Genomic DNA, 24945 nt, shown 5'->3' with positions numbered 1-24945 from the left:
GCTATGACGTATGTCACCGGAGAGCCAACAGAGAAATGGGTCGTATTTTGTGATTTCAAAGCCTCCTTCTCTCCCTTTTTTCCTCTTTCTAGTCCTCCTTCCCCACCCCCAGTGTAGGGTAGCAAACCGGGTGCTCTTCTGGTTGACCTCCCTGACTTTCCTGTCCTTGCTTGATGGGGCCGAGCCAGCGCAGTGAAAATAGATAACCGGATGAAGAGCGTGCTGCTGGCGTCTGCGATTGGTCCGCTTTCCCTTACTTGGCTTGAGGTGGGTGGTGGAAGATAGCGGTGGCGTGCGACGCTGGGTTAAAAATGCGGCTAAAACGGCTTCTCGACAAAGACGACTTGCCAGAGCGATGTCGTGCACGTGCCGAAAAGGTCGATAAGTTCATACTCTTGGGCAAGAAATTTTGTTATGCGCAAATAAACCCACATTCTCTCGCAGGTGCGAGTAGCCAGTGCCTGAACGATCGGCAGCAACTATCTTCTATTCATTTCGGGATGGGGCAGTCTCCAACTATCCAGAAAAAGAAGAATTCAGTTTTGTTTGGCACATTAATGCATCTTTAACGCGTACACGTCTCTTTGATGAGGTTAGTTATCGTGGTTTTGTGACGCCGAGTGACAGACAGGCTAAAGAGGCTGCAGCCTGAAACCTTTTGATGAATACAAGAGGGTTAATGTCGAAAAGACGTCGAATCAGAAATAATTATCGTTGCATTGTTCGGTCGAGTCATGCATATTCAGTGTGTACACGTCATATCAGTTTGGGAGCTATTGCGGGTTTCGTGACGTCGCGTGACAGGCGAAATCCAACAAAGATTTTGAGCAATCGCGGAGGGTTGATTGCAGAATTATAATAGAAAAAGTTTAGAACAGCTTTACGTTAAGGCGCCCCTGATTTCTTTCGGTGCTTAGTGAGTTTGCGTGGTTTCCGCCTATCGAGGCGCAGTAAAAGTACGCCAGGATGCTCTTTGCGGTTATCGTGGCAACAGCTGCTGTAGGCAATGTACCTGAACACTCAAAGATAAAAATTTCAAAAAAAAGAAAACGTAAGCTCAAACGGTAACCGCTGTGTGTTAGCCGCGGATATGGGAATCAGAACTTTATTGACAGACCCGCCGCTATAAATGAGCCTGATGCAATATAGTGTGTGAATGCAGGGGAGTGCTCGGAGTAGTTTTCATAGCCATTAGCCCAGAATAACCTATGAGCAAAATTATTATCAGTTCACTATCTATTTAGTGCCACCTTGCGACATAAGTGTACACCCACAAAATTCATCCAGGAAGGATTTTACGCCTGAAGAAATTAAGAGTGATAAAGAAAGGGCAGTGTGAAATTCAGTTGTGAAGTATCGGAAATATTTTTGATCCTTTAAAATAAAGCGATCTTTATGTAATAAGTATTTATCTGATAATCCAGTCTCTCTAATGAGTTTTTATGGAAATAATCCGTCTGATAAATCTTTTCACGTTTTATAGTGATTCTTCTTCAAAGCTCTGTGTTTACACAGTACGCTGTCTAAGAAGCATTCTTATTAATTAATTAACTATTATTACAAGAATCAGAAAAAAACATATCTGTACAGAGATAAACTGTTATGTAAAAGGAGCTCTTGGCAGAGCGAAAAACAAAGCTCTGTGACAGCCGATTTATTGCATACATTATCGCGTACGCTTCCTTTCCTTTACAACTTTTAGGAATCGAAACGACGCGCCCAAAAGCACACTTTAACATAGCATCCATTGCTTAGATGAGTTTTTAAGGCCACTTCAATATATTATCAATTCAGCACAGGAGAACAGAAGGCGTAAACAAATGTGTTGATAATGGCGCTAAGTGAAACACATGAGAAATGGCATTACAGCGGCACTTAATGACAGAAAAAAATGATCATTTGTGTGAATATATATGCTACCACACTTTGAATTTCATTGATTAGGCCGCCAGGCTTCTGCATCGTTTAAAGATATTAAAACGAACTTTGTGGCGTGTGTTACATATGCCTGCCTAATTAATGTTCATGGTGAACTGACACACAAATATTAACGGTGAACTGACCCAAGAATTATGCCAACACGACTGATTTTCTGAGTGTTGAATTAAAAATAATATTTCCTTCTCTAAGTGGCGGAAACTTAAAGGGAAATAAAAAAGAAATCCCTCAGTCCGCAAGAACACGAAAGAAAATTACTTTTCCAAACGAAAGAAATCTCGGCTTCCATTCCCAGAAAATTTCCGTACTGAATACGGGAACTCTTTTATTTTCGCTATATTGTACAATTTTTTTACGTTGTAATATGGCGCACAAACGTAATACATCTCAAGTGCAAGAGAACGTATTTCGAAGTCATTGATAATCCGCATTTTTTCACACGTTCAACTTCGCTCACTTGGTCGGGCACTGGGGGCCAGCGCTCACTGAACAAGCGGCTCCTTTTGTTTCATCGTACAAACCTGCCTGGACCTGTTTCCTCCATCTACTGGTTTTCAGTCCAAGAAGGGACAGACGCGTCCAACTTTGTACGGAGAAGAAAAACTACCCTGACTCCCAACTTTTTTTCCTACGTTGCTTAGCCCCACGTAATACGCTCTATGCGTACACCACCACAGCAGACTTACCGCGCTCCTTTTTTTTTATTGAGAGCTGTCGCTGCCCTGCTTAACTTCTTCGATTATTTTGCTACAAGAAAAGGAGGTCACATCATTTGGGTATGCGGCAACCCTGTGTCGTGAGACCTCGCTAATGAAGGCTGGACCCCATGTTGTGAAAGCATGGTTACGTTAGTGGTGAATACATACGGGATAGCTGCGGTATCATTTTTGTTTTACTTTGGCCAACTTTCTCGTTCGTAACCAATCAGGCATTTTAATTTCAGACAAAGAAGGGCACTTTGTTGTTGCGCCCGAAAGCACGTTCTCGGAGAAGACTACGTCGGCAGTAAAAAAGAAAAAAAGTTGCGGAACGTTACTTTGTGGGTATAAAAGAGGAAGCGTCAATCTGTTGAACAACCTGAATTTTGAAGTTGCGAAGTCTGCAGTCGAAAACATAAGCTGGAGTGCTTCTTTACCATTAAGAAGCAAGATGCGCATGACACCAGTGGCATGAAGAAAGCACGCAGTTCGTTACGAAACGAGGCACTTGGCAGTCAGCAATTTCAATCTTCTTGTATAAGCATCCCTCAAGATTAAGCATCGTAGATCCTTTGTTAGTACATGACTTCTTCAAAAGACAGAACCCGGGAGGCTGTTGCAGCGTTAGCACTGGTGTTGAAGAGCTTTTCTTTCGCAATCATACAGCTTACTTGAAGTACGTAAAAGGTGTGATACAGAGGAGAATGATGACAATAAATTTGGGTGTAGTTTCAAAGCGTCTTGCCTTGAAATTCGACAATAATATTTACCTTCAATAATAATTAGGTGGCAGTGTGAGCTTTATATCCAGAAATTGGGCGTGTATATAGGATCAAAAGTGGTGCCCGTACCTTATGATCTGTTTCATAGTCATGTAGACCATTCTATTGCAGCTGATGCACGAAAAACTATAAAGCCTGTTTTTTTATTTTGTGTCCAAATTTCGTGTCGTCAGAGCATTCCGCAGCGCCGACTTTGGCAAAAAACTGGTTACAAAACTCGATTTGAAAGTGTGCCTTGCATCACTCAAGCTCACCTATGAGGTTGGATTCTACAAAGAAAACCTGAGTCATAATATTTCTACCAGTCGCCAACCTCACTGAAGCCCCACCGAACTTTGTGAAGTTGAAGTCCAATTGAGGTTGACGTTTGGCATTAGAAGGTGGGAAGCTCGTGAGGTTGCCCACCTCTGCTGGCAACTTATGTGTCCGTGCCAAGCAGGTGCTGGCGCGTTGGTCACGTGCAAAGGATTCTGTGTTCGTGCGCTAATGGCTGGAGTGTGGAAGTACACAGTGCGTAATCGCCAGCGGTCCGGCACATCAGGCCTCCGTGCCGCCAGAACCCGCGTTCTACAGCTTCCGCCACTATTGGAGCGCGTGACGTCAGTATGCGCTGACCACTCAGAAGTCTAGCGCCCCACGCCCTTACGAGAGTCATGTGAGAACCGGTGTGTGTATTCTGCTGCGATGTTGGTAGTGTATGGTGCAGTATATAAATCTAATTATAATAGGCGGCCGATGATGCTGCTGCATTAATGTCTTCCGGCTCGTTTAATTGAGCACTCCTGTATAACTTCTCGGCAGCCGAACTTCCAACGACAGTGTCAGCCACCGTGACAGTGACAATTGCTTTCGTAATAAACGCCCAGCAATGCTTTGTTGATTCGCTGATTTGCACGTGTGCTTTATTTGATTTCTCTGTTGTGTGGCAAGTACCACGTAGCCCCAACGGGGCTCACTTAAAACGGTTGCTTCAAGCAACACCTGGCAGCGTTTATTGCTTTGGCGGCAGGTGGCCATCCGGCTTATTACCGCCGTGCTCATTCAACGACTGTTTCGCACCATTTGTTGTACCTGACGGTTTCAGAGACAAGCAAATATTACAAACACATGGCACACAGAAAGCAGGATACGGTCGACAAAGCACAACGTCGCTTGGTGTATCCACAAAAAGAGAGTAATTATCTCAAAAATGGGCCGCGCACCGATGTAGCCCATTATATTCTCTGAACGACATGAAATGAAGGTTGCTTCCCTGTGCTCAGGCTCATAGCATTCCCCGAGTTCTGTGTTTCCTCGAAATGCTAAACTGTTTCACAGCTGCTCTCGCGTCTTGCGTGATTCTATTTTTATTCCTGTGTCTTCTAGCTAAACACATCTCTGTTGTCAAATGCACACAATCTATCTCACATGTCTTGACCAGCTCAGTATCTGCACTCTCGAAGCTGGGCTTGCTACGCTCGTATTTGAGAGTAACACTGTTTCCTTCAGTGTCATGGCGTTATCGCTTCGCCCTTATCAGGCCGCATTACATTCCTGAGCTTCACACTTTCCCCAAGCTAGCGAAAAATAAAGATTTCATCTTCATCCACAACGGGCAGTGCATAGCGGAATCGGACTGGTTGACCATTCAAAATTTACAGTCGTGGCTTTGGCGCTTGGCAAACTGCGCATTTTTGCGCCCCACGCACATTACGAGCGTGTTGACACCTGAAATTCAAGAATGGAGCCGTCAGCGAATAATCAAACATCGGATTATGCGCATCGGCATGACGAAGTTGCGGTGCATGGGAACTTTCCTGACGCCTCTTCTCGTTGCCCCAAAGAATGCTTCTCAAAGTTTCCCCAAAAGTAACTAGCTTTACCTTAATCAATCAAGCTTTCTTTGTCCTGGGTAATCATGTCGGGTGATTTTCGAGTCCTGACGTTTGCGATGCTAGGGATGCCGGCAATGGTATGCATTTTTTGTACAGTAAAATAACATTGTAGGCACAATATGTCTTTTAATGGTTATCTTTATTTGGTTGTCTCTTCCTGTGTGTAAGTGTTCCCATTACTATTTCAGTTTATTTTGCATTCTCTCTGAGAAAAATAACTTAATACATTGATACAATGCTCGTAGAAAGCCAGAGACAAAACGTAAAGGTGAGAAAGATGCAAGGGCAGAAATTGAAAGGTAATAAAATGGCATTCTGACGGGGTTATTGTCCCATGTTAGCATATTCCTGTCCTTGTGTATGAGACATATTTTGAAGCTACAACAAAAATACGAGTGTTTGCGGAGAGCAACCGCTCGTTGAGTAGTAAAAGACTTTATTGCTGAAGGAATGTCTTAAGGTATGCCGGTTTGCTGGATATATCCAGTACTTATGCATGACGTGCTGGGAGGCTTTATTCACAGAAAATACAGCCGAGTGATTATATGCGAGTACAGGCTTATCAGATACCCGAGCGCTCGTGTATAGTACTGATAGGGTGTGTTGAAGAGACAGAGTCAGAGAGCTCCTGCATTGCTATACACAATAAACCAAGGCGCGTCATTCTTGCTTCACTATTTTAGTATTACGTTGCTTTTGCTTATCAGCCATCGGTTGCACATGAAGATCATTTTGCAGAAATAAATGTCGATAGAAACTGGTCTCGCAATTCTGCTTTGTGGCGCTGGCCGCCTAGTAAGTCTGAGCATTGTTACCGTTTTCTGATAGTTGTATACTTGAAAAAATATCACTTTCAGAAATTCAATTTATCTTTCTTTGCTTTTGTTTAAGATAATCAAGATTGATATCATACAATCCAGTGCAACAAATTAGTGTGTTTTTGGCAAACCCAGGTGCTCAGAATAACATTACACGGAGAAAAAGCAATGACGCCTGCCAGCGCACTTATAATCACCCTTCGGCTTCTTATATAATTCATGTGACATGTATCTAAGGCTGGTCAAATTTTAAGAACGTGAATGAATTGGCCATTTCTTAAACGAAAGAACTAAATGTGACCATTCTTGATACCTTCTTTTGAAAGAAAACGAGATTAGAACTTCACTGATTCCTGAATCCACATATCATGATCACCTCGTCGAGGCCAGTGCCTTATGGCGCTTAAAAAACGTCATTTGCTCCCACGCAGTAAGCCAACTTTTTTTACTGAAGCGAAAATAAGAAGATGCAGTCAGAAGTTCACAAACGCACGGATGGTGAAGTCCCTGCAAATCAACAGCGAAGATGGAATCACATAAATTGTATGTGAACTTGAAAAACTGTGAGCCCTCAGATACGGGGCCTAATTTCCAGTCGCATTACGGCATTGCAATTATGTAAAGACCACATCATGCTACTTAATAAATCGTGATAACATGTAAGGTTGCAGAAAACAGCCCAGAAAATATTTTTTATTTTTTATTTTTACGTATTATATTTTGCAAGTACTTTTGGCCGATTGGGTCGTTACAGGGGTGGGGTGCAAATATGGCACAAAACCCATCATTGTGCACATAAAGTCGCAATGTATAGCTCATATACAGATTTAGAAATCACACCGTGACGTTGTACATAACGGTAATACAAAGTCTTACATGACAACCGTCATGTCAAACATAAAGCAGCAATGTACAGCGAAAAAATGCACTACAATACCACAATCAACAATTTACATGATACATAGTACATCACATACATGGCAACATTTCGCCATCGGCCATACCATGCTGAATACGCCGGTACATGACAACATTATACATAACAATACTACATTCTACGACTTGCACGAGATATGCTAGATCATGAGGATTCACTTAGAAAATATTTTGTAACCTTGGTTTCAAAATGCTCTACAGTTTCAGAATCACAAATAGCATCCGGCAAATCATTTCAGTCTCTTATGGTTCTAGAGAAAGAACAGTATGCACATGTGTGGACACGAGATTTAGATACTAGAAAGTTTCTACGGTGGTCACATCGTAGGCTCCGGAATTGTCGCGGAATTAGGTACTGCGCTGCATCAAAGTTAAATAAATTTTGAGAAAGCGAAAAACAAGAATTTTGTTCTGGCTATGTGACGGCATTCGAAGAGGGGGTAAATTTAGTTCTTGCTGCATCTCTGTTACAGAATCAGTACGGGAGTACCTTGAAAGAATAAATCGAGCCGCCCTTCTTTGCACCCGATTAATATTATGAATTAATCCTTTTTCGTAGGGGTCCCATATTCATTATGCAAAAAAGAAGTGAGGCATGCAGACAGGACACAAGAGTAGAGAAGGGGACAACACGAACGCCGACTATCAACTGAAGGGAGCACTGAGGCGAAAAAAAGAAAGAAGACACAAAACTCATCTGCGCATGCTCAGGAATGGTAACACCACGTGTCAGTCGGGTACACGTGCCGGTCTACGTGAGAGATAACTGTTAAGGCACTTAATCTCTTCCTTATGTAAATTAATCGAAGGCTGACTCACTCACGCACTTCCACCATTATAGATATGCCATGCCTCTACCATAAGACGCGTATCTTCATTCTTATGCCTGTACAATATCGCGCATTCATCTAACTTTGGCGTGCAGTTACAATCTCGGCAATGTAGCGAAAGATTAGAAGGCGATCCACCGGTTAACGACCTTTTATGTTACATTAGCCTCTGATTGATACACCGTGCCGTTTGCCCTACGCTGAACTGGCCACAGCTAAGGGAAATTTTATAAACCACACCCATACGACAGTCAGTAAAACTGTTGTTCTTATTGTGCTTTACTGGACAAATATCTGTTCGTTTTTTGCCTTTTACCCGCTCCTTTTTATTCTGTACGGCAGCGCATATCTTACTTAGCTTATTGGGAGCAGTGAAAGCAACATTAACATCATATCTACTTGCAACTTTTTTAAGCCTGTGTGACATTGAATGAATATACGGAATAGCCACTACTCTTTTTTTGCAATTACTGCTTTCTGTAACCACGTCTGTCCCTCTCGAAACAGACTTCTTTAGGCGCTCAGCCACAGTGGCCACCGCTACACTAGGATAACCTGCTTCTAATAGGCGCCGGACCTGCGCATTAAAACTGGCGCTCATTTTGTGGATGCAGGATCTGGGGAGGGAAGACTTAAGGCACGACATGGCAATTCCGTTTGTTACTAATTTAGAATGCTTGGATTGAATGTTTAGCAACGGCTTCGAAGATCTTGGGGAGTACTGCCAACAAACATGATTTTGTTCGAAGATCAAAGAAATGTCAAGAAACTGAGTTACGCGTCGCTGAGGAAATTCCTTGGTAAACTTTAATCTTGCCCCATAAAGTTTAAATTGCTCACTTAATGATGTAGCAGCGGAATCGAATTCTTCCCTATTGCAGAAAATCAGGTAAACATCAACGTAACGAAATATCTTGATAACGCTATCACCTAAGGCTTTCTCTAAGCAGTTGTCAACCTTACTCAGATAAATGTTGCTAAGAATAGGGGCAACCTTTGAGCCAATACAAATGCCTGGTTTCTGGAGAAAAACGCCATCTCTCCACCCAATCAACGTCGACTTCAAGTACATTGAAAGAATTTCTAGAAAAGCTCCCGTGGAAACACCGCATTTGTCAATAAAAGCCGACTCTTGCACTTGTTCTTTAATGCACTCATTTACGGAATTTAGCAACCCGTCATGCGGCAAGGAATAATACAGGTCTCCGATGTCCATATTAAAAGCTGTACAATCACCAGGATTTTCCTCTCTCAAATACTGAACCAGTGCCTGAGAATTACGTAACCAAAAGGGGTCTGAAAAAACTAGTGAAGCTAAGCAGTTCTGTAGGTAACTAGCGACACAGACCAACCAAGTCCCTTTCTCTGACACTATAGCACGAAAAGGAATTTCGTGTTTATGGGTCTTCGCCGAGAAAAACAGTTCTAAGGTGAGGGATTTAACTGAAATGTCAGACTCGTGTGAAAATGATGTTACTGTAGTTGGAGTAGTACAATTAAAAATATTTTGAAAGACAGAATGGAAGACCTTGTTATATGGTAAGACGCAATTTTTGAAGAATCAGTTATGATTTCGTCGTTTACAACAAGGCTTTGAGTGGTTTGCGACAACTGACGCCAATATGTTGCGAAAGTGTTCGGAAGTTCAGCAGTGTTTCCTTGGGATATTTCTTTTTCGCTTGCCTAAGCTTTATTCGCAGCTGTGCAGATAGGTTAGATATCTTTTCAGGATTTATTTACTTTCTTTTGTCTTCCTATTTTTCTCTTCAGACGAACAATCTCTCGCTTTGTCAAGGGATTACGCTTATTTCTTCTTTTTTTCCTTAATTGTACGAATGAGTTTACGCAGTGCAAGATAATGGTCTTGAATCTTGCCCGCAACGCATTGACGTCATCGTCAGAGCTCAGACTCTCGAGATGAAACGACAAATAATCAATGATGCTCGTGTCGTCAGCTTTATCAACATTGGGTACGTGCGCAGTGCTTGCTTTAAGATTTGTTGCGTGGACCTTGGTTTCGATTTGAACAAATACAAGTTGATGGTCTGGTATATGCCAGCTTCAACTGCTACCTTATAATTTTCAAACCGTCCATGAAGAGCGACTAAGTCCAATATGGACTTCACTGTTCCCTTATCCGAGTGCTTTTCTGTACCACATCTGTTAAATCGTTAGCGAAAGCATGGTCGAGCAGCACTTCGCAGTCAGCTCGTTCCCGTAACTCTATGGTAATCAAGTTCCAGTCAATCCCAGGCAAGTTAATGTCCCCGGCAATCATTAACTTCTGGTTTCGCGCCTTCTGTTTTTCTAAGGAGCATTGGATGGCCTCTAAATATTCGATCGGTGCATTAGGGGATCTATTGGTTGTTCCTATTACGACTAAAGTAGTTCCCAGTCTTATTTGACACCAAGCGCTCTCGTGATTAGGAATACCGTTCATCCTTACACAATCAGTATTTTTTCGTATTGTGACAGTGTAAAGAAGGGAAACCATATTGGCACTCCCTATAACTACTTATTTTGGGGCTGTGTTGTGCACTGTACGATATCTCCGCTTGAGCACCGCAGCGATTGCAGTAGTGTCAATCTATAGCTTATTAAAATCATGAACGAGAAGGGTAAGGTGAAAAACGAGCGTCAATTCTTGGTTAAATACGATTATACTAGGCCAACCGACAAGGAAGCGAAAGAAAGCGCCAGGAAAATTACTAGGCGTGGGTGAATATACGAAGATTCGAATACAAATCCAAAGATACAGTCTAGCGCAAAAAAGCTATTCGTTATTTTGGAATAATAGAAATTAACAAAAATTTCCCAATTGACTGATAAATCTGGCTACTGTTCTCCGTCTGCTATACGAACTATCGCAAGCAATCAGAACTGTGTTAAGTTAGAAATGCGTTATCAGAATGTGTTATGAAAGCTTTCTTTTCAGTTTCGCAGAGGCAACCTACATGATAACCTGTGATTTTCGCTTGTCTACCATTTGGTATGTTTTCGCAGTATATTCATGTAACACTTTTATGTTTCGCGCTATAACCAGCAATGTTTTCCATGCAAAGTGTCCTTCTACATCTTTGTAGAGCACACATGTCCTTGAAAAGCCACTTCCAACAACCGTTTATTCAGGGTTTTTTGAATGTAAGCCATACATCAGCCATTCATTATTGGAAACAATGTTTGCAAGTAGTGTCAAAATGTGTTGAGAGGCTATTCGTGCACATTTCTTTTATTAAGTAGTGATATTGTTCATAAAACTGATTCTAATTATCGCACTTTCAAGGTGATGCCTTTATGGTCACTCCCTATGTTACTATATCCTTTCTCTTCAATAACCATACTCTCAACTTATCTCAAATTCCTTTGATCATCCGACAGTAATCAACGGTACGTTGCTTATTTCCGGCTTCCCACGTGATCTGGTCATCACACTTGATTACACACATGATCTGGCTCGCAGAAATCTAGCATTAAGTTTTTGTTGGTGTCGGTATAACCATCTAGATTCTCTATATGGTTACTCAAGCAACCTAACAGAACAATTTTGGCAGCATTCCCGAAAGCGTTAATGTCAGCACTTCGGCATTTTACTAACTTTTAATTCTTGGCTATTTTTCGCCGTCCACAAATATGTTACGCCCCGACAAGTTTTTTTCGCTTACTATGCCTCATAGCCAAAGGTGCTCTTGACACTTTGAATTTACTCTTTCCCATTTGGCTCCCTGATGCATGAGTATTGCGACTCCCCTTTCTTTCCGATTTAGTTCTGTTGCACGCGTCTCCAAAATAATTCTCATTGATTGGTGGCGCATCTGAGTCTCTAAGGTGCGTTTCTCTGAACGCATACACACTTATTTGTTCTCTATTTAACTGCTCCTCAATCTATAACCATTTGGCTTTTCTTCTGCTGCCCTGAATGTTTGTGTAACCTATTGCATGGTGAGCGCTCTTCTGTCCTATTTTCTTCGTTATTCTGTTATTTACCGTCATCCTAGTGTGAATTTCCCATAGGGGACCTTCTTCTTCACTACAACCTATCCTGGAATTCTGAGCACCCAAGGCCTCCCCTCCCCCCCCCCCCCCCGCCAAAAAAAAAAGCAGCCTACTTCTCGTCCGAGCTTGTGCTGCAAGTAGGTTCCGTCTCGTTGAAAACCACTGTAATTTCTCACTTCCCTGTCTATTTGCACAACCTCGAAACATTTCATTCGTCTCCCTTCCCATACAGCCTCATTAGCGGCCGAAACCGCTCTTTGTATTAACCGCTTTTTACGTTAATGTCACGTAAAAGTACCACCGGCACCGTTCACACCACAACCTGCTCCCGAGGGGCCATCTCGCGCAAGCCGTCTGCTTACCCCCTTCGCCAAACGCTGGTCTAGTCTTGCCCCCTTTCTGTTTAGCGCGTCATTGAGCACAGCCGCTACTACTAAATGTTTTCGTCCCAGTCCATTATCCGCAAGCTTTTCTCTAACTCGCTCCCTAACAGAGCCCAATGTCTGCCCTGGAAACGTCCTGTCACTGTTTTGTCCGCTCCCTCCCCAATGGCCTCTGAGCATCAACTCAGTTTTAGGTCAACGGTGACTACATGGCCCTTTCACTCTCTCCTACTGTCGAGGCCTCTCCCTGATTCCCTTTGCCAACTTTTTCTGCGTGACTCGGATTTGACACGGGACATAGGGCCCTCCGTTCCTGTCTCCGCTTTGTGGTCGCCGCAGAGCAGGTAAGCCTTTTTTCAGCTTCCAAAACCGCAAGTTCCACACCTTCCACGTTGTTTTTTGGCACTCCTGGTCCTGTTACGCCGCGAGACGGCGTTCTATCGTCGTTACCGTTTTCGTTCGTGATGGCTTGAAGTGTTTCCTTTACTGCCTTCCGAGCATCTCGCTCCATATTGAGCTCATTTTGCATCGAGAGCTGTATATCACTAACCTTCCGTAGTTTTTCCGGCGTCCGTCAACAGAAACGGACTTCGCGTTTTCTAACAAACCCATACGAGTGCAGTGCGGTGGTGCAGATGTGAAAATTCGGAACAGATTAGAATTCTCGCCGTGAACAATGTCGTGACTTCAAGGTTATCGCAGTATATAAGAAGGAGAGGTATCGGCGCTAAAAGCAACTGCGTTATCGATGCGGCGGACACGTATGGTTCGTACACCCTAAGAGCAACGTGCGTACGAGGAGCGCCTGAGGGAACAGCAACGAGAATGTAAACGGCGCCGGTGCGAAACGACCACCGACGATGAACGTTCCCGCGATGCTGAACGAAAACGACAATCGCGAGCTCGGGCACCTCTGAACGAGCAACGACGCTAGACTTGCAACGCAAAAAATGACAACCATTCCACTCTGAGGAGATGGAATGGCAGCGAGAGCACTTTGCTTTTCGTTTGAGAGCTTTGACTGTCGTCAGCTTTCACTGCCATTCCATCTTCACAGAGGGAAATGGTTGTCATGTTTTTGAGCTCTTCGACCAGTTTTACAAGCTTACCCTGGATATACTTCATTTTTCTTTAGTATAGAATCGACAACACAGTGTCTGCCGAACGACTCCATTTCCTCTGCATTTGCATATTTCCCCTCGTCTGCCTTGAGGGATTCCCGCCCGCGGCATGCTTTATCGCGTTTTTTTTTTGCCATATGTTGCGCTTAGCTTTCTCTAATGTTAAAACCGAACCTTTCAGAGCACGTACCTAGAAGCGAAAGCCGATCTTTAAAATGCCATAATTTCTTTATCTGCGATGTTTAGAAGCAATAAATGCCCTACAGACTGAACGTATGACATACGAGCGTACGTTTGCGAACACGCGGCCAAGCTCTGACTGTCCTACAACAACAATATTCCTGATACGATCACACGCACACAAAGAAAACACAAATACTCTCTCCGCTTCCACTCTACTATATAAAAGCTATGAAGACTCCACATTCCGCATCGTTACAGCTGTTGACGCACGTCGCATGAATGTACGCTTTGACTATCCTACAAAACCAACTATACCCGATACGCACAGGCACACACGCCCCAAAATATATATAGAAAATATAAAAAGAAACCTAATAGCTGGTAAGCTTGCCGCTTCCAACTCACTATGTAAAGGCTAAAAAAGTAAACAGCAGGTCTGAAAAGACAAGCAAGCTCAAAGCATGCACACACACAAAAAAACTTTTCGTCGCCGCCACGGAGCCCTGGAAAAACACGTCCGTCTGCTACAAACATCCTGCACTTCCGTGGTAGTGTTTGTCAAAGCCACCACTTACGGCCGCAGCGGCCGACGTAGACCATGTGTTTTTTTACCGCAGCTGCCACAACGTACGTGAGCTTAGGAGAAGGCAACATGCCAATGAGCTCTGGCGTATCACGTCCCGGCATTCGAGGTGCTCGCTGCGCAGTGAACGAGAATAATAGGGAGAGCCAGGCACGTACCCAGAGGAGGGGCCCGGGGGGGGGGCCTGCCTTCCCCCCCCCCTAAATTAGGCGGCATAGCCCCCGCCCCCCACCTTCCCACCCACGCCACCAATCCTCCCGCACATTACTAAAGCGCCGGCAAATCAATGTTCAGACTTGACAGCTATCCGGTCGTCAACATTTTGCTGCATTTTTCACTCGTTTTGGAGGACGGTATTTATCGGCATCTCCTGGGGTGTGAAGGTTAAGTTTTCTCATCGATTCAGTGCCCGCGCAATTAACTGGAGATGCGTTCAGTTGTCACCATCTATTCAACGGTCTCGCTCATGGCTGTTGCTTCGTTAGTTCAGCCTTCTTTGTTTAGACTGATCCAGGGACAAGGAAAGGGATTCGGTTCGTAGTCGGCTAGTCTGTACGCTTGAGGAACAAGTTGCAGCCGAAAAAAAAACGCCAGTTGAGTATAACTGGTCCTTTTGCTTCATTATTACCTCGCGTGACGGCTCGCCGCGACGCTGGCAGATCGTCGCAACCATATATATACCCGCGATATGGGCTAAATAAAGTGCAAATTAAAATAATGCGAAACAGCGTCCATCATCAAATCCTGCAATAACACTTAAACCCGTAAGCCACATGAGCGTCATCCGTTACCTCATCTGGGTTTTCCCTAATTGTACAGCACTTTTTGTGCAATATTGACAATTGGAAACAAGAGTTGCAATGAGTTGAGAAATTAAGCCAAGGCAACAGCCAAACCGGAACGAAAAGCGAAAATTAACAAATTTCCCCCATTGTTTATGAAAGTATTTATGGATCAACATCTTTTTTATTTAAAGAGGAAGTAGAGAAAACGCAGCCGGAAGTGGAGAACATTTCTGTGTATTTGAATGACACTTCTACAGTCATCAGTCGAGCCGCCTGACGTAGCCACTTCTCTGCTGTGCTTATGTACGTGCTTTTGTAACCTTCCCCGGTGGGCGCAGTACGTCTAGAACCACACCGTCCTGCCCTCTGGGTGGTTGTACGGGACTGGTGGCCACTCATCATTACGCAACTTCCCGAATGACAATACGAGTCGGTTTTTGCACTTCACGTGGTAGAGCAGTAAACAAGGGATCCACAAGAACTGTGATTTTCCCGCAAATATACATTTCTCTATAATTCTTACAGAGCTAATTAAAAAAAGAAAAACATCGGGTACTCTATAGTCGGATACAACATAAGTCTGCAGTTAAGCCCCACCCACGCCCTCATACACACCAGCCACTGTTCCACCGCGAGGCTGAAAATCATTCGTACTTCAAACTTTTCCTGTTACCAATATAAGGTAGTAACCCCAAAAATAAAATTATTAGCGCGTAAATTTATGTGTTTTCCCTCGCCTATTATAGTGGAATGGCGAAAGCCTAATCGTTCATTGAAGTGAAATAAAATGCTTGCTTTGCTGGAACTATTTATTGTCAAGTTTCACTTCAGGTTGCAGTGAAATTTCATGAGTAAAACGGGCTCAGCAGAGAAATGAACTGTACCGCAGACTTATGAAGAATTAATTAATTATGGAGTTGCATGTGCCAAAACCACGATTTTATAGTTAGGCACGCTGTAGTGGAGGACTCCGGGAATTTGAACCAACTAGGGTTTTTTAACGTGCACCTAAATTTTAGACGGGTGCTTTAGCATTTCGTCCCCATCGCAATGCGGCCGCCGTGGCCGGGATTCCATCCCGCGACCTCGTGCTTAGCACCCCAGCACCATAGGCGGGTAGACTTTCTAAGAGTGAAATGCTCAGACTCCATACGCTTTATCCACGTCTGTTGCACACCTCATTGCTTCCGTCGACGAAAAGACTCTTCAAGAACAGCAGACGCTCCGGAGGTATCAAGTGCAACGCCATTTTGAAAAGGCCGCATGACGACGATTTTGTTTACTTCTGTGATTGGCTGGCGGAGTAACACAACCCCCCGCGGTCCGCGTGCCTTGTTTGCCAACTGCTGTTATTTAAGTTACGTTCTACTATAGATATCTTTATATTGCGCTTTCGCTTGTTTACTTGTTCCTTGGCAGTGTTCTTCCTGCGCCTCTTTCTTGCGTGATTTCGTTCTTTGTGGTTCCCTCTTTGCCAAGTAAAGAAGAGGTGTATCTCACAGGCGTACTACCTGTGAGATACCTTATTTCATTCCTCTTTGCGGGTTTACGCGTCTTTGTGGCGAATGGCGGGTGTTATTCTCATTTTTACTAGTAAAAGTACCCCCCTCATTTGCATAGAAAAGTTACCTTGGATTGCCCCCCCCCCCCCGAAAGAAAATCCCAGGGAGAGCCAAAGAGCTCGATATTTGCTCATTGCAAGTACATCAAGACAACATAGCAGATGCCAAGAAAAGCATTGAGAAAATTCGGACTGCTATATGTATATTGAATTGAAGGAATCATATGTTGAGGGCAAATAAAATACACTAAATATAAGATTAACAAATTGAAAGGAAAACAGTGAAAGCATAGTCCCCTCGCTTTGAGAAAAAGACATCCCATTCTGTGGTTGCACACTTATTTATCACGTTTTTGCAAAATAAGAGTGACTCAGGTCATTTTTCGCACTTCTCATTCGCCGGCAAGCGTGAATATAAAATTAAAGAGCTGCACTGGCGGTGTTTTTTTTTTTTTTGGTGAAGCTCATTCGTTTTTCCACTGAACAGCTGTTCTGAATGAGCAGGCACATTTCTCCGTAGGTCGACAAAGTTTAAAGCTCGAGCAACAACAAAAATGGAGATATCATAGTGGTGAAAGGAGAGGAGGCCACCTAGAGTGCACGTGCAAATAAAGCAAACAGGACACAACAACGCACATTTGGAACGTCTCTCCGCTCCCTCGTGTGCGCCCATTCTGCGCAGCTCAGGCGGCAGAATGAGTGTTCTGCGGGCGCCCTGGCGTGTTCTACGGAAGCCTATTGCTTTCTTAACGTTTTTTTCGATATGCATCCTGACAACGTATGCCTCCGACGTAGAGCAACAGGCAAAGATGACAACGGTAAGCCAGACGCATCTAGTCTTTGTGACAAAATATTGCAATCTTTCCGACCACTGTGAACGAACTGCCCGCGCGAGAGATCCTCCTTAAAGTAGGGCTCAAGTGTGGACAATGAATATCTTTATTACGTCGAAAAAAAAAAAACCAGCTGCATTGCTTTCAAAAGAAAGCTCACTTTATTGTACTGGCACGGCACCAAGTGTCTCGCACGGAACAGCACATACAATGATAAGATCGGAATTGTGGCACTGGCTCGCCTAAACATGACAGTCTGTTCTTGATGGTGTATCTATGCTTTTCGAAAAAAAAATCGTCTTTGTGAACTTTCCTTTTCTATAGAGTAACACTGTGGCTTCGTAACCAAACCTAGTCGTTACTTTGGTGATGGTACCTTCCAATAACAGTTAGTGGAAAGTACTCTACTAGTTTAGCGCTATGACAAAATGAACCGGCGTTTCCAGGACTGATTCGAACTTGATTGCTATTCCGCAGCGATAACATGAGTAGCTTCGTATGCGCGTACGCATTTTCCCACAGTCTCTTGCGAGGGCAACAAATTCCGATGCGGCTCGAACGTTAAACAACATTTTATGCTTAATTATACCACGGGCACACCTAATATTCCCGCAAATGTGTGTTTTAGCTCACTTTAGCTTTCAAGAGAGGGAGATTCGACTCTGAATGTTCGCTCTGTGTAGAGCCTTAGAAAATGTAAATAGACGTCGAGTTGTGTAAATTTCGGAACGGCGTGTCAATGTAGAAGAGAAAGCGTGGAGAAAAAATTTACTTCATTTAACAAAACCGCAGCAACCTAGCGTGCGATATCATAGGCAACAGTAATTGCTGACACTAATAATTAGTAAAATACATCGTTACGCATATTCAGGAGCAGACAGTTTGTCACCTTGCCTCTATTTCGCGTGACAAAATGATAAAGACCGTATCTGCCTTAGCAGGTCACCATTACGTTTCGTTATCGGGTATGTTTCTAGGCTGTTATATCGGCCGATCTCAAAGTAGTGAAGTCTAAAATGTCGGCAGATATGTGCTACTGGGTATGCGCTTAAGTGGGCCCATGGTAAGACTAGCTGCCCGTGGGGAGACTATATATATATATATATATATATATATATATATATATATATATATATATATATATATATACGTATATTTAACGAACATGAACCAAGGGGGCCAACCGAGGGACCTCATTTTTATTCATCATATCATAAGAAGCCAACATACAAACACAGCAAGGACAACGCAGGGGAAATTATATGTACTTACTAATTGAATTAAAAACATGATAAATTAATTGAATTGAAAGAAGATGAACAGACAACTTGCCGCAGGTGTGGAACGATCCCATGCATTCGCATTACCCGTGCGATACTTTACCAATGGAGCTACCGCGGCGTCGTTTTCCCACCCACTTTGTGGGGTATTTATGTGCTACTACTAGAAATAACCCTTGGCGCTGGACTCTAAAAGAGGATCCTCCAGCACAGAAGCCAGATAATGTAACCTATATGCCATGGACACTACGGTACTTCGCCACTACATTACTACAGCGTGCCTCAACATCAGGTAGGAGGTAAAGCCACAGACGTTATTTAATTTTAATTACCGCATCCTCAAACGTCAGAATGCGCGCCGATCCCGAAGATAACGCAGCAAGAAAAATATGGAGGAGTCCACGCTCCTTCTACTCCCCTCACGCGAGGAGCAACGTGGTAGTGGGCCTTGGGCAGTGATTTCCGCGCATTGTCCGCCCCAGCTCAATCAGAAAGGCATTGTCTTCGATCGTATTCATCTGAATATTGTAACGCCTGCCAAAGTTTTCTTATACCGTGGCTAGATTCTTCTGGTCCTGCTTTATGTTTCGTCGATACCTAGACTCTGTCATAAGCTCGCCTTCCGACCATTACTTGCGTATTTACATGAGGCAGCCCGCATAACAACACCATGTGTTACCGACGCCCGTCCACGTACCACCAAGGAAAGCATTTAAATAAAATAAATAAATTAAATTTAACTATGGGGTTTCGTGGGCCAGAAAACTACGATCTGATTATGAAACGTGCCGTAGTAGGGAACTCCAGAATAATTTCGACTGCATGGGATTCTTGAAAGTACACCTAAATCTAAGTACACGGGCGTCTGCATTTCGTCCGCATCGATATGCGGCCGCCATGGCCGTGATTCGGTCCCGTGAGAGGCCGCGCTTAGCAGTGCAACACCAAAGCCACTAAGCCGCCACGGCGGGTACTTAAAAAAATAAGCGCTAGGTGTATTCAGTTAGTGGCAAACAACCGATTCACACATCGGCTTACCGGTTGTATTGCTACGTTGCGTGTTATGTACAGTTTTGTTGTTTAAGCTCTCGTGTTCTGAAGCGCAGATATGCTACTAATCGCAGTGAAATTAAGCCTACGTCTTTTCGTCGACTTTGCTTTTGGGCGCGTAACTTTCTGTGTAACTAAAAGATGGACACTATGTGTGACCACTTTCTCGCTGTCACGTTTGCAGTGCCAGCTTATCACATACTTTGGCTTTTCCTGTGAGACGACTGCGGCCACCACAGACGACGGGTACATCCTGGAAGTGGACAGGGTGGGCACGTGTGTTCGGGATGAAAGTACGACGTGTGCCAAAAACGGCACCGGTCGCAACCCCATCATCCTGGTGCCGGGCATATTGTCAGAATCGGGTTCGTGGTTCGTGAACTACCCCTCGCAGAGTCCAGGTACGCAAATAATTTGTGGCGTATTTCACAATCAATCAATCAATCAATCAATCAATCAATCAATCAATCAATCAATCTAATGTATTTGTTAAAGTGCGCAGGAACAACCTCAAGGGTCTTGGTGCTGGGGCACTCGGCTTAATGCAAGCTCACACACATGCAAGCACATACACACGCGCGCATCTAAAAGAAAGAATAACAATTTGGCGAACACACAGTTTAACAGCGAACAAAAGGTGTACACGAAGAGAATGCAAAGCAAAAGTGGTCAAACACAAGAAAGGATTAGAGAATAACAAAACACACAACAGATATGAGAGTTCTTGTTCAGTAATTAAAACCTCTGCAACTCCTTTCAGGAAAATATTAAATTTAGGCATGAAAATATCCAGGCACTCTGAATGGGCGTTGTATGTCGCCTGCAATCTAGATAGACCGTCACAAAAATTTGAAGGCTGAAATGCTCGCTGCTTCCTTGTGCCTTTTTGCGGAATGTAAAAGCGCACATTAGAACGCAAGTGCGAGCAGCAGATTTTTCCACGTATCAATTTGTGAAGAAAAGTAACATACGATTTATTGCGTCTGCAGTTGAGGGTAGGTAACGTGAGTGTCTGTGTTAGCTCCATGGAGGTGAAAGGCTTTTGACAGAATCGATGTTTAAATATAGATGGGAACTTTTTTGCGCATTTTCGAGGAGCTCACAATTTGGCCTACACGTGCCAGCCCAAACCACGGAAGCGTACTGAAGAACTGGAAGGCATGCGCTCTTATATAAAGTTACAAATGACCCAGGTTGTTTGAAGTCTTCCGTCACCAAACATACTGTGCAGAGCGTTCGGAGCGCAGGCTGCCTCTCCTGTTGAGCGTGGGGCGAGAAATTAAGAGAGCTATCGAAGCACACTCCAAGGTCCTTCGTTCGCTGAGCTCTTGGCAGTAGAACGTCTTTAACGCTATAGGGAAATAAAGTCCCGTTAGTCTTCCGTGTAAAGCTTACAACTTTCGTTCTTGATGCATATATGAACAGCTTGTTCTCAGCGCACTACGACGCAAAATTTGCAATGTCCCTCTGAAGAGCTGCGCAATCATTAACACTTTTCACCTCTTTGAAAAGTTTTGCGTCATCAGCATATAACAAAATTGAAGAGTTTTGAATGGCTGCCAAAACATCGTTAATAAAGAGCGAGGAAAGAAAAGGGCCCAGGACAGGGGGACCCTTGAGGAACTCCACTTGTAACCGCATAAAGTTCTAACGACTGACAATTTACGCTAACGCAGTGGTACCGGTCCTGTAGATAGCTTTTTATCAGCGCTGTGAATGGTGCAGATCGAGTTGTTTCAACTTCTGAAGGAGTATTTTGTGGCATATGACAGCAAACGCCTTACTTAGGTCAAAACTAATTATATGAAGCTGTCCTTTCTTATACATTGCTTGGGAGGCGTGCATCATGAAGCTAAGGAGGTTGGTAGTTGTGGAGCGTCCCATATCCGTCTATGCTGCTGAGAAATGATAGTATGTTAATGGAGGATGAAATTATTGAGGACAGAGTTGACTCGAATAATTTAGATGCTGCACATAGGAGAGGAATAGGTTTGTTGTTACTCGCAGCAGTTTTACCCCTGACTTAAAGACGGGAACCGGTCAATAAACCCACACATGCTACCTGAAGGCATCAATGTTGCCGGATTCGAGACCGTCGTTATGTGATAAACGAGAAGAAAGGGGGTTAACCGAGGGGCCCGATTTTTATTAGTGATATCTTAAGCCAACAAACACTGACACCAAGGAAACCATAAGGTAAATCACTTGTGCCTAATAAATGAAATAAAGAAACGAAAAATTAATGGAAATGAAAGTGGATGAAAAAACAATCTGCCGAAGGTGGGGAACGATCCCGGAACTTGCGCATTACGTGTGCGATGCCCTAACCATTGAGCTAATGCGGCGCGGTTTCCCCATCCACTTTCTTGGGTATTTATATTTCCTATTAGAACCGTGGGAGTGTTAGATAGCGCCACCACTCACAAACCTTGTCGGCAGATGTGGAACATCCTGTGAGCCGCAGGCGTCACGAGAACGTGATTTTTTGGGTGCGGGGTTATTGACCGGTTGCCTTCACCCAAAAAGATCACGTCCCCGGGACGCCTTCGGCAGGCAGGATGTTCCACATCCGTCGCCAAGGTTTGTGAATGGTGGCGCTGGCTAACACTCCTAGTGTTGTACTTTGAAACGTAAATACCCAAGAAAGTGGATTGGAAACCGACGTCGTAGTAGGTCAATTGGTAGAGCATCGCAAGAGTAATGCGACGGTTGTGAGATCGTTCCCCACCTGCGGCGAGTTGGTTTTTCATCCGCTTTCATTACCATGAATTTATCGCTTCTTTCTTCCACCGATAAAGCACAAGTAATTTCCCCTATCGTTTCCTTGGTGTTAGTGTTTTTTGGCTTCTTATGATATGACTAATAAAAATCGGCGCCCTCGGTTAACCCCCTTTTCTCTCGTTTATATATATATATATATATATATATATATATATATATATATATATATATATATATATATATATATATATATATATATATATATATAAACATGATCAACATTTAGTTACCGTCAAGTAATTTGGTAACGAGATTGCGGTTTTAAATTGCAGGCTTTCTTCTTGCTCAGCGTGGCTACGACCTATGGGCGATGAACACCAGAGAGATAGCGTTCCGCTCTCGCCACAAGACCCTGAGCCAAAATGATGACCGCTACTGGCAATGGAGGCAAGGCATTTTGCACTAATGTTCTTATTTTTGATGTCGAAGTTTCGCATATTTGAAAATGAGAAAAAAAATTTCGCTCACCAAAAATGATAATCAATTAAGTGTCATAAGTTTCTGTTTTCGATAAAAACATTGCGCGATATCTATTCAGAGGATCTAGGGCTTTATTTTTTCTACGATAAAAATAATGTACATTTTGGTCCTTTAGTTTATTATTGGCGGGATCGTAATTGAACACGTTTTAATAGTGAATAAAAGTACCGCACTTTCTCAATGGTCCATAATGGTTGCTGATGGAGACATTCGTCACTAATATCTGCAGTTCTTCACCTGTCGTAGTGCGCAACTTATTGTTTAAAAACCAGCTTTCCTGTTTTTTTATCTTCTGTCGCTCTCACTGGAAAATTAAAATATGTTGCATATCTGCTAAACGACTTTAAATGAAGAAGCCCATAAAAGATTTCTGCTAAACGCATTGACATTATTGACTCTATTGTCAGAAATAGACAATTATTGGCGTTCATCTTCGTGAATGACTACGAATACTTGTCATTTGAAAAAGAAAGAAAGATACCTGCAGTTCTGTCATTTCTACTACGATCACTAAGCGTAAAGATTGATCAGCCCTGGGCAAACACGGTATTTAAGTTTAGGCGTGACGCCAATGTTAACCGAACTAATTTTTTCTTGTTTTTATGGGCCCAAATTTCTATTTCTGAAATTGTGGCCTGTGTTAAAATGCAGCCCATGTTTGCCGGCTACCTGATCAATTGAATATATGAGCGCGAAGAACGTGTGACTACACTAATCGTGTTCGCCATTAGTAATTGGAAAAATGCATCATAATATCGCTTTTCAGTCAAGCACTGTTTAGCAATGTTCGCGCTTTGTCGCAAGGTAAGTCAGTAGAGCTGTCCCGACAAACATGTTATTTCAATATGAATGTTTCATCAAAAACGGCAAATCAATGGTAACGAGATTTTTATGAGTGTCGGGGGGGTGGGTAGATCACCTTATCCGTTGGACATTAAAGTTTATTCTATCTATCTATGAGTTAGAAAGATATAACTTCGATTTATTCTTTACACTTGTCTAACTGCAAAAGGCAATGTTGTATTTGCATTCTCAGCACCGCGGTATATGGTAATTGCACGGTAACCAGAACAAAGAGAGGTACAGTTCACATAAAGTTGCCATCCATGCAAACAATATTCATCCATTTGCATTTAGAGAGTGATTAAAGATTGTTAGTGTTGGTCTCTTACGAAATTAGTCTATGAGAACATAAAGAAAATTAAAGAAGCTGGAACTTCGCGCTTAATTTGCGCTCACAGGAGAGAGCTGGAAGCTTTTATTTCCTGTTTCTTTTATATTCAATGTGCCTTGCAGAAAATCGTCCCCAATAAATAAATACTTACGTAGTACAGAAGCTATCACGCCATCTCTTCAGAGTTGCCCTGCGGTAGGCGTTGGAGTCCTTCGCGTAAGATAGGCCGACAAAAACCCACGATGAAGTTTTAACTTTTATTTTAGCAGCAGCCAAGGGCTAGAGATACAGTTTGCTTTATTCGCCCGTCTATCCGCCCGTTCTGTTATGCCGACGACGACCGCTGTCGTCATCGATGACACAGAACGATGGGTTTGTCGTCGTTGCCCCACCTCGTTATTACTAGCCTTGCCTTTGTGACTGTTGTATAGCTTAATTGTTCTAATCGTTGATGATCGTTCAGGAAGGCGCTGCCATTTGATGTATATATAATGTCCTTTATTAATCAAATTACAGTCAGACAAATAAGATCACTTCCGTTAACGTGTTAAGATCTCGTCCGAGCGGCCTTTATAGCATGCTTGCACAGCAGCTCCCTCCGAGTCGTTCTGTCTCTGTCCGCTCTCCAAGCTTCCCCAATCCCCCCTCCCCCCCCCCCCCCTCCGCCGTGACGTCTCCCCTTTATGGCAAACCGAACGGAAGCCGTAAACTTCAGGACTGCCTCGGGGTACGGGGAAGCCGTCGGTGGAGGGAAGCTCCATTACGTTCTTAAGGTAGAGCGTCTGGAGTATCTCAAATCACGATACTGCCGCACGAGCTTATTTCTATTGGTGTCCGCTGCTTTTCGCAGCACCCTTATAAT

General features: G+C 43.4%; 1 protein-coding gene across 1 annotated transcript in view; it reads left to right on the top strand.

The window, feature by feature from the left end:
* The first annotated feature begins 17090 nt into the window (after positions 1-17090).
* Positions 17091-24945, top strand: part of LOC142564884 (lysosomal acid lipase/cholesteryl ester hydrolase-like) — a 33628-nt gene continuing 25773 nt past the window's right edge. Inside the window, exons 1-3 of the mRNA XM_075676075.1 lie at positions 17091-17303; positions 19833-20049; positions 22702-22816. Of these exons, the coding sequence (XP_075532190.1) occupies positions 17181-17303; positions 19833-20049; positions 22702-22816 (455 nt within the window). The 5' untranslated portion in view covers positions 17091-17180. The remainder of the gene's footprint in view (positions 17304-19832; positions 20050-22701; positions 22817-24945) is intronic.

Source organism: Dermacentor variabilis, chromosome 11 (genome assembly GCF_050947875.1).
Source record: "Dermacentor variabilis isolate Ectoservices chromosome 11, ASM5094787v1, whole genome shotgun sequence".
NCBI classification, from domain to species: domain Eukaryota; kingdom Metazoa; phylum Arthropoda; class Arachnida; order Ixodida; family Ixodidae; genus Dermacentor; species Dermacentor variabilis.
Note: the sequence above shows the minus strand (reverse complement) of the source record. Positions and strands in the feature narration are given on the sequence as shown.